Here is a 10,572-nt window from a genome sequence, read left to right on the forward strand (position 1 = left end):
ATTACAGATTAATACCAACCAGGGACAAACACACAGACCACACACTACAGATTAATACCAACCAGGGACAAACACACAGACCACACACTACAGATTAATACCAACCAGGGACAAACACACACAGACCACACACTACAGATTAATACCAACCAGGGACAAACACACAGACCACACACTACAGATTAATACCAACCAGGGACAAACACACAGACCACACACTACAGATTAATACAAACCAGGGACAAACACACACAGACCACACACTACATATTAATACCAACCAGGGACAAACACATAGACCACACACTACAGATGAATACCAACCAGGGACAAACACATAGACCACACACTACAGATTAATACCAACCAGGGACAAACACATAGACCACACACTACAGATTCAGATTCATGCCAACCAGGGACAAACACATAGACCACACACTACAGATTAATACCAACCAGGGACAAACACATAGACCACACACTACAGATGAATACCAACCAGGGACAAACACATAGACCACACACTACAGATTCAGATTCATGCCAACCAGGGAAATGTTTCTTTCTCCAAAAAGGCATTAAGCACACTTCTGCTGGCTATCTGGACAGACAGCCCCTACCCTCTCCCCTCCATACCCTCTGTCACCCCCATAACCCTGTGGCCCGCCTCTGTTTTGATGTGGCCCTCTTGTTGACCCGAGCTACGCCCTGACCAGGTGATTCTTGTAAACAGACAGTTTCCACACACCTCGTCGGCCTGCGTTGACGCCTAGCCCGGCCACTCAGCCTCTGGAGGAGGGAAGGAGGGAGAGCTGGCCATCTGAACTGCATTCCTAACGCAGGTGCTGAAAGCTAGAAACCATCCCACTAGTCACTACACCCACCCCTCAACACTACTACAACACCCGCACTACCAACCCACAAATGTCTGTTCCAGCCCAGCCGCACACACACACACACACACGCAGCCCAGCCCTCACACTTCGCAGGGAAACCAATAACAAGGCTCAGGACAGGAAATGCAGGGTCCCTGTCTTCGGTTCAGACAGGAGTTTATTTAATCAGCAGGATAGAGTGATTAGATTGGGGGGACAGCGCCATACACGCACGCACGCACGCACGCACGCACGCACGCACGCACGCACGCACGCACGCACGCACGCACACACACACACACACACACACACACACACACACACACACACACACACACACACACACACACACACATATACACACAGATATATACACAGACATATACACACACAGACATATATACACACACACACATACAGCCGTAATGTGTTTGAACTCCGACTGCTCCCTATCTCTCTGCACGCAGGTAATGCATCTCCCCAAAAAGCAAGCTGGGGGTCGTCTGTGAAGTGGCCGTCAACAGACGACGTTTAGACAAAACGAAACACATGGCCTCGCGCAATGTTAAGAGACGATTCTGATAATGATTTGAGATATGGAGGGATAAGGGAAAAGAAACACGTTGTGATGAAAGATAGCTTCACTTTGGGGTCTCTGCAGGATTTTGTTCTGAAGTAGTTTCATTGTTCCTAATCAAACATAAACTATATGAATGTTGATATATTAGAGAGAGAAAGAGAGACCAAAGTTCAGCTCAGTTTAGTCTGACAAACATTCATTTATTTCCATAAAACCACTCACCAAAATTGTATTTTTTAAAATGAACCAGTAGATTAATTTGACTGTTTTTATTTTTTCAATTTATATGAAGGTTTAATTAGGTTTCAGTAGACTCAGTATTCAACAGGCTCCACTGTCTGCGTTCTGCTGTTCTTTTGTTTCCGTGGAAACCATTCAGAGAATAATGCTCGCTAAAGGTTTCAAAACACAAAACAACATGATGGATTACTCTAGCTAAAGGCACAGAAACATAAACACAGCAAGCTGATTGATGAAGTTTTTCCCTGACTTTTGTTTCTTAAACACGACCAGTTAAAGCACTAGAGCACTCAGCAAACCTGTGCCTGCTAGCTCTCAGCCCAGTATTCCCTCAGGTACTTTTATCACTATATATATATATATATATATATATATATATATATATATATATATATATATATATATATATATATATATATATATATATATATATATATATATGAGAGAGAGAGAGAGAGAGAGATTCCCCGTGACCGCCAGGTCTTCACCAGTGAATTATGGGTGCTCAGGGTGAGGAATGTCTTCGCTCCCCCAGCACTGTGAGGGCCGTCCATCCATTCATTCATCCCCACTGCAACAGTGAAGTTATGAGGCCTTTCTTATTCTTATGAGCTTTTTGTCCTGTAACTTGGTTTCTGTTGGGTGCGTATTGAGAAAGCTTTGATATACAGTACCAGTCAAAAGTTCTGGACACACCGACTCATTCAAGGGTTTTTCTTTATTTTTACTATTTTCTACATTGTAATATAATAGTGAAGACATCAAAACTATGAAGTAACACTAGTAGTAACAAAAGCAGTGTTTTTTGAGATCCTTCAAAGTAGCCACCCTTTGCCTTGATGACAGATTTGCACACTCTTGGCATTCTCTCAACCAGCTTCATGAATAATGCTTTTCCAACAGCCTTGAATTCCCACATATGCTGAGCACTTGTTTGGCTGCTTTTACTTCATCGGTCCATCTCATCCCAAACTATCTCAATTGGGTTTAGGTCGGATGATTGTGGAGGCCAGGTCATCTGGGGCGGCAGGGTAGCCTAGTGGTTAGAGAGTTGGACTAGTAACCGAAAGGTTGCAAGTTCAAATCCCTGAGCTGACAAGGTACAAATCTGTCGTTCTGCCCCTGAACAGGCAGTTAACCCACTGTTCCCAGGCCGTCATTGAAAATAAGAATTTGTTCTTAACTGACTTGCCTGGTTAAATAAAGGTAAAATAAAAAAATAAAATAAAAATCTAATGCAGCACCATCACTCTCCTTCTTGGTCAAATAGCCCATACACATCCTGGAGGTGTGTTTTGGGTCATTGTCCTGTTGAAAAACAAATGATAGTCTCACTAAGCGCAAACCAGATGGGATGGCGTATCGCTGCAGAATGCTGGGTAGCTATGCTGGTTAAGTGTGCCTTGAATTCTAAATAAATCATTGACAGTGTCACCAGCAAATCACCATCTCACCTCCTCCTCCATGCTTCACGGTGGGAACCACACATGCAGAGATCATCCGTTCAACTACTCTGCATCTCACAAAGACACGGCGGTTAGAACCAAAAATCTCAAATTTGGATTCAGACCAAAGGACAGATTTCCACTGGTCTAATGTCCATTGCTCGTGTTTCTTGGCCCAAGCAAGTCTCTTCTTATTATTTGTGTCCTTTCGTAGTGGTTTCTTTGCAGCAATCTGACCATGAAGGCCTGATTCACGCAGTCTCCTCTGAACAGTTGATGTTGATGTCTGTTATTTCTTTTTTTTCTTTTTTTCTTTTTATTTTAATTTTACCCCTTTTTCTCCCCAATTTCGTAGTATCCAATTGTTGTAGTAGCTACTATCTTGTCTCATCGCTACAACTCCCGTACGGGCTCGGGAGAGACGAAGGTTGAAAGTCATGCGTCCTCCGATACACAACCAACCAAGCCGCTGCTTCTTTAACACAGCGCACATCCAACCCGGAAGCCAGCCGCACCAATGCGGAGGAAACATACGGAGGAAACACCGTGCACCTGGCCACCTTGGCTAGCGTACACTGCGCCCAGCCCGCCACAGGAGTCGCTGGTGCGCGATGAGACAAGGACACCCCTACCGACCAAGCCCTCCCTAACCCGAGCGACGCTAGGCCAATTGTGCGTCGCCCCACGGACCTCCCGGTCGCGGCCGGTTACGACAGAGCCTGGGCGCGAACCCAGGACTCTGATGGCACAGCTGGCGCTGCAGTACAGCGCCCTTAACCACTGCGCCACCCGGGAGGCCGATGTGAGGTACAATCTGAGGTACAATTAATTGCCGATTTCTGAGGCTGGTAACTAATGAACTTATCCTCTGCAGCAGAGGTGACGCCGGGTCTTCCATTCCTGTGGCGGTCCTCATGAGAGCCAGTTTCATCATAGCACTGGATGTTTTTTTTTTAGCTGTTCTTGCCATAATATGGACTCGGTCTTTTACCAAATAGGGCTCTTCTGCATACCAACCCTACCTTGTGATAACACAACTGATTGGCTCAAATGCATTAAGAAGGAAAGAAATTCCACAAATGAACATTTAACAAGGCACACCTGTTAATTGAAATACATTCCAGGTGACGACCTCATGAAGCTGGTTATGAGAATGCCAAGAGTGTGCAAGGCAAAGGGTGGCTACTTTTAAGTATCTAAAATATATTTTGATTTGTTTAACACTTTTCTTTGTTTACTACATTATTCCATATGTGTTATTTAATCTTTTTGGTGTCTTCAATATTATTCTACAATGTAGAAAATAGTAAAAATAAAGAAAAACCCTTGAATTAGTCAGTTTGTCCAAACTTTTGACTGGTACTGTATATATGCTGTCTACCATGCTCTTAGATAAATGTCCTATGAATGGCCCTCCAAACAGCCAGTATTAGGTCTGTGAGTGAGTGAGGGGGCTGTTCCCTAGCATGGCAGTTAAAGAATACATCATGAGGGTAAGGTAAACACTAGGTACTTACTTATCCTTTGCCATCCAGAATGTATGACCCCTGGAAACTTTGCTATACTGGAGCCCTTTAGGTTGACATTGACTAGATCTGGGGCGCCTCGAGCCAGAGACCTGGAAGGTTGTTGTTAGTTGTCGTGTGGACATGAATCATGACTTCTTGTCGTAGTATGTTCTAACTTATTGACAGGTGTTGTGACCTGTGCTTTGCCTGCGGCCACCTCAAACCTTCCTGGGTGAGGTGACCCCGTGCCGACCTATCAGAGCCAAAGGTCATGCCTCTGGACCAATAAAAAGGCTGCACTGCCACAGCCGGTGAGCAAACACTGAAGGGAACAGCTGTGAATTTTGTACTGACCGTGCAAACTGCTGTAGGCTTTGTAAGGTCATTATATGATAATGAAAATGATTACAGAATTACATGGGGGTTTAGGACATGAGAGCGGCGGGGAGGGGAAGGGAGGAGGAGGTAGAGGAGAGGGGGAGGCAGGCACATTGGGTTTGATAAATGGACTGTGAAGGTACCCATCTGGCCCTTCTCTGTGGCTTTTCTCTTCTTTTCTTTCATTCTGTTTGGTTCATTCTGCGTCTCTCTCTCTTTCCTACCTCCCTTTCATTCCTCTCCTCTGTTCTCTTACCAGGCTCTGTGTAAAAGGAGTGTGGGGCGGGTGTGGAGTGTAAGATCAACAGTGTAGCCCCAGCCTTCCTCTGGAGGGGAGGAGAGGAGGGGAGGAGAGAGGGTATGAGTAGGTGTTTATGACTCAGTAGGAGGGTTTCTGGCTGACACGGCAGCCTCTGTCCTCTCGGTTGGTATGCACAGAGCGCTGTGTGTGTGGACAGAACGGTAGGAGAGTGGGCAGCAGCCGATGACCTTTGACCTGGGAAGCAGTTGGACAGCTTCGACTGCGTAAATCAAGGGGCTGCTGTATTTCAGGGGCTCGGAAGTTCATCTTCCAATGGAAAACTGCATGACCTCAAACCATTACACTCCCTGACTACACAATGCTTTTCTCCACACGTCTTATTTCAGTTCAACATGACCATCATTGTCATTTCTAATTAGTTTCCCATGAATAAATAGACTACTATATTTTTCCTCAAACTACTTAGTTATGTAATAATTGCATATATTTGTTAGTCCTTTTGCTTTGAAAAGGGTAATTGAAACTGATCTATTGTAGGTCTGTACTTGGCACAGTCTTTAGTACGGCAGTACAACTGTTATGTTCATTTTCATGTAGCTGCTTAGTGTATCTAGCTATTCTCACCAGCATTGTTGAGGTCTTTATTCTCTCTCACACAATACTCATCAGATCAGTGGGAGATAGAGAGATTTAGGTCCCGTTGATAGAGAGAGATGTACGTCTCATTGATAGAAAGATGTAGAGAAGAGAGAGATGTAGGTCTCATTGATAAAGAGATGAAGAGAGAGATGTAGGTCTCATTGATCAAAAGATTATGAGAAAGATGTAGGTCTCATTGATGGAGAGGTGAGAGAGATGTAGGTCTCATTGATAGAGAGATGTAGGTCTCCAGGTCCACAGCTGCACTCATCACTCAGCTGTCCATCACTGTCCTCTGACCTGGGGTCCATCATCTCTTCTCCCACCCTCCACACCACCTTTGTTTACTGCCCCTGTCTACCCCTGCCCTCCCCTGCCCTCACCTAGGTACAGCACCCCTGGACAAAGGGCCCAGCCTGTCATCAAGCCCATGGGTCAGCAAGGGCCACAGTAGGGTCACAGGGGCCCGGCTGGAGTTATGTTCAGGCTGTGGTAAGTTCTCCACTGTGTCAGCCACCAGTTGCACCCCTGGAGAGCCACTCAGAGAGAGAGAGAGAGAGAGAGAGAGAGACCCTCCTCTCATGTTACTCCTAACCCCCCTCCTGTGTCCTCCACCATGATGACATGTCCTTTGTGTCCTCAGTGACAGAGGGTGGGACCCAGAGAGAGGAACAATGGGGATTCCCTGTCCCAGATGGGAATTTGAAAGATGGTACTCTTCTTGTTCCACAATGAAGAGGGACAGAGTGGACAGAGCCCAGGCTGCTGCAGTCCAGGCTGTGACACAGTGACAGGCCTGGTGACAGGAGCTATAGGACCCAGAGGGAGAGGCCCCATACTGTGGCAGGGTCCACTAACTACCAGAAAATAAACTTATTTTAACACATACACCCATAGCAGCAACAAGGGGAGTTCCCATAGACCAGGGGTGTCAACTCATTCCATTGAGGGTCTGCAGGTTTTTTCCTTCCAATGAACAGCAAGACAACCAGGTGAGGGCAGTTCCTTACTAATTAGTGACCTTAATTCCTCAATCAAGTACAAGGGAGGAGTGAAAACTAGAGGTCGACTGATTAATCGGTATGGCCGATTATTTAGTTTTCGTAACATGCGTTAATCAACATTTTTGGACACCGATCATGGCCGATTACATTGCACTCCACGAGGAGACTGCGTGGCAGGCTGACTACCTGTTATGCGAGTGCAGCAAGGAGCCAAGGTAAGGTGCTAGCTAGCATTAAACATATCTTATAAAAACAATCAATCTTAACATAATCACTAGTTAACTACACATGGTTGATGATATTGGGGCGGCAGGATAGCCTAGTGGTTAGAGCGTTGGACTAGTAACCGAAAGGTTGCAAGATCAAATCCCTGAGCTGACAAGGTAAAAATCTGTCGTTCTGCCCCTGAACAAGGCAGTTAACCCACTGTTCCTTGGCCATCATTGAAAATGAACATTTGTTCTTAACTGACTTGCCTAGTTAAATAAAGGTAAAATAAATAAAAAATATGACTAGTTTATCTAGCTTGTCCTGGGTTGCATATAAACGGTGCCTGTTCATTTATCATTATATCACCCGCCAAACGAGTGATTTAACAAGCGCATTTGCAAAAAAAGCACTGTCGGTGCACCAATGTGTACCTAACCATAAACATGCATATTTAGTTAATATTGCCTGCTAACATTAACATCTTTTAACTAGGGAAATTGTGTCACTTCTCTTGCGTTCTGTGCAATAGAGTCAGGGTATATGCAGCAGTTTGGGCTGCCTGGCTCGTTGCGAACTTTGTGAATATAACGAATGTCGTCGGGAGAAGGAGAAGACCAAGGTGCAGCGTGGTAAGTATTCATAATGCGTTTAATAAATACGAACACTTGAACAAAAACAACAAACAAACAGTTCTGCAAGGTGCAATACACAAAACAACTACCCACAAACACAGGTGGGAACAGGCTACCTATGTATGGTTCTCAATCAGAGACAACGATTGACAGCTGCCTCTGATTGGGAACCATACCAGGCCAAACACATAGAAATACAACACACAGAACAAAACATAGAAATGAAAAACATAGAATGCACACCCCAACTCACGCCCTGACCAAACCAAAATAGACATAAAAAAGTTCAGGACTTTTGCGAAAAAAAGCACAATCGTTCACGACTGTACCTAACCATAAACATCAATGCCTTTCTTAAAATCAATACACAGAAGTATATTTTTTTACACATGCATATTTAGTTAAAAGAAATACAGGTTAGCAGGCAATATTGAACTAGGGAAATTGTGTCACTTCTCTTGTGTTCATTGTTCGCAGAGTCAGGGTATATGCAGCAGTTTGGGCCGCCTGGCTCGTTGCGAATTAATTTGCCAAAATGTTATGTAATTATGATATAACATTGAAGGATGTGCAATGTAACAGCAATATTTAGACTTATGGATGCCACCCGTTAGATAAAATACAGAACGGTTCCGTATTTCACTGAAAGAATAAACGTTTTGTTTTCGAAATTATAGTTTCCATATTTGACCACATTAATGACCTAAGGCTCGTATTTCTGTGTGTTATTATATTATAATTAAGTCTATTATTTGATAGAGCAGTCTGACTGAGTGGTGGTAGGCACCAGCAGGCTCGTAAGCATTCATTCAAACATCACTTTACTCTGTTTGCCAGCAGCTCTTCGCCATGCTTCAAGCATTGCGCTGTTTATGACTTCAAGCCTATCAACTCCCGAGATTAGGCTGGCAATACTAAAGTACCTATTAGAACATCCAATAGTCAAAGGTATATGAAATACAAATGGTATAGAGAGAAATAGTCCTATAATAGCAGTCATCTGTTTACAACAGTCTGCCAGTCAACAGCAGTCATCTGTTTACAACACTCTGCCAGTCAACAGCAGTCATCTGTTTACAGCAGTCTGCCAGTCAACAGCAGTCATCTGTCTACAACACTGCCAGTCAACAGCAGTCATCTGTCTACAGCAGTCTGCCAGTCAACAGATGTCATCTGTCTACAACACTCTGCCAGTCAACAGCAGTCATCTGTCTACAACACTGCCAGTCAACAGCAGTCATCTGTCTACAGCAGTCTGCCAGTCAACAGAAGTCATCTGTCTACAACACTCTGCCAGTCAACAGCAGTCCTCTGTCTACAGCAGTCTTCCAGTCAACAGCAGTCATCTGTCTACAACACTCTGCCAGTCAACAGCAGTCATCTGTCAACAGCAGTACTCCAGTAAACAGCAGTCATCTGTCTACAACACTGCCAGTCAACAGCAGTCATCTATTTACAACAGTCTGTCATTCAACAGCAGTCATCTGTCTACAACACTGCCAGTCAACAGTAGTTATCTGTCTACAGCAGTCTTCCAGTCAACAGCAGTCATCTGTCTACAGCAGTCTTCCAGTCAACAGCAGTCATCTGTCTACAACACTGCCAGTCAACAGCAGTCATCTGTATACAACACTGCCAGTCAACAGCAGTCATCTGTCTACAACACTGCCAGTCAACAGCAGTCATCTATTTACAAGTCTGTCAGTCAACAGCAGTCATCTGTCTACAACACTGCCAGTCAACAGCAGTCATCTGTCTACAACACTGCCAGTCAACAGCAGTCATCTGTCTACAACACTGCCAGTCAACAGCAGTCATCTATTTACAACAGTCTGTCAGTCAACAGCAAAGTGATTTTAATCCTCAACAACGTGTGCCTGTCATCACCTCTGTCTAGTCCAGACCTTCATGACCAGAGCCACATATCATCACAGGGTGATGTACATAGTCAGGGCGAGAGGTGGATGCCACTTGAAGGGAGGTTATGAACCAACAGTCCACATGATAGGCTGAATCGTTGGCCGTTAGGGGCGAGAGTTGATGTCATGTGACACCAAACTTAATCGGCGTTCGTTAGCTGTTTATTAATGACTTGTGTACAGCTTTGCTCTCATTTGTTTAATTAGTGTGGCTGGTTTCTTCCGGGGTGGCGAGGGTGACGGGTGGTCGGGCTGGCTGCCGTGTTGGTGGGAGGGCAGTTGTTGAACAGAGCTCTGTGATGTAGTTGTCATCGGAGGGAACAGGTTAATCAGAGACAACATCTCAGACATCTTCCCCTCGCTCCGTTGCTCCTTATCCCCTTAACATGGTAATATAGCTACTGTACCACCGCCTGCCAGCCAGCTCTGTCTGCCTGCCTGCCTGCCTGCCTGCCTGCCTGCCTGCCTGCCTTCCTTCCTTCCTTCCTTCCTTCCTTCCTTCCTCCTTCCTTTCAAAAGTTTGTTGGCTGCACCTTTGTGAGTCTCTCTACCTCAGTGTCCTACACTGTTATGTGCTGACGGGCAAACACTTGTGACTGGATCAACCATCATCTACTGCTCTCTCTCCCTCTCTCTCTCCCTCTCTCTCTCCCTCTACCTCTACCTTTCTCTATCTATATACCTCTCTCTCTACCTCTCTATACCTCTCTCTCTACCTCTCTATACCTCTCTATACCTCTCTCTCTACCTCTCTATACCTCTCTATACCCTCTCTCTACCTCTCTCTCTCCCTCTCTCTCTACCTCTCTCTCTACCTCTACATCTACCTCTCTCTATCTATATACCTCTCTCGCTCCCTCTCTCTCTCTACCTCTAC

The 10,572-nt window shown here is 45.0% G+C and overlaps 1 protein-coding gene across 1 annotated transcript; it reads left to right on the top strand.

Annotated features, from left to right (window-relative positions):
* Positions 1-3,885: 3,885 nt before the first annotated feature.
* LOC139398612 (uncharacterized) lies at positions 3,886-9,647 on the top strand (the record flags this gene model as incomplete). The annotated part of the gene is made up of 5 exons (XM_071144543.1): positions 3,886-3,945; positions 5,289-5,324; positions 7,674-7,773; positions 8,254-8,260; positions 9,098-9,647. Coding segments are annotated over exons 1-5 (753 nt in total), but the record flags the coding sequence as incomplete, so codon positions are not given.
* Positions 9,648-10,572: the final 925 nt, after the last annotated feature.

The sequence above is a fragment of the Oncorhynchus clarkii genome, unplaced genomic scaffold (genome assembly GCF_045791955.1).
Source record: "Oncorhynchus clarkii lewisi isolate Uvic-CL-2024 unplaced genomic scaffold, UVic_Ocla_1.0 unplaced_contig_876_pilon_pilon, whole genome shotgun sequence".
In the NCBI taxonomy this organism is placed as follows: domain Eukaryota; kingdom Metazoa; phylum Chordata; class Actinopteri; order Salmoniformes; family Salmonidae; genus Oncorhynchus; species Oncorhynchus clarkii.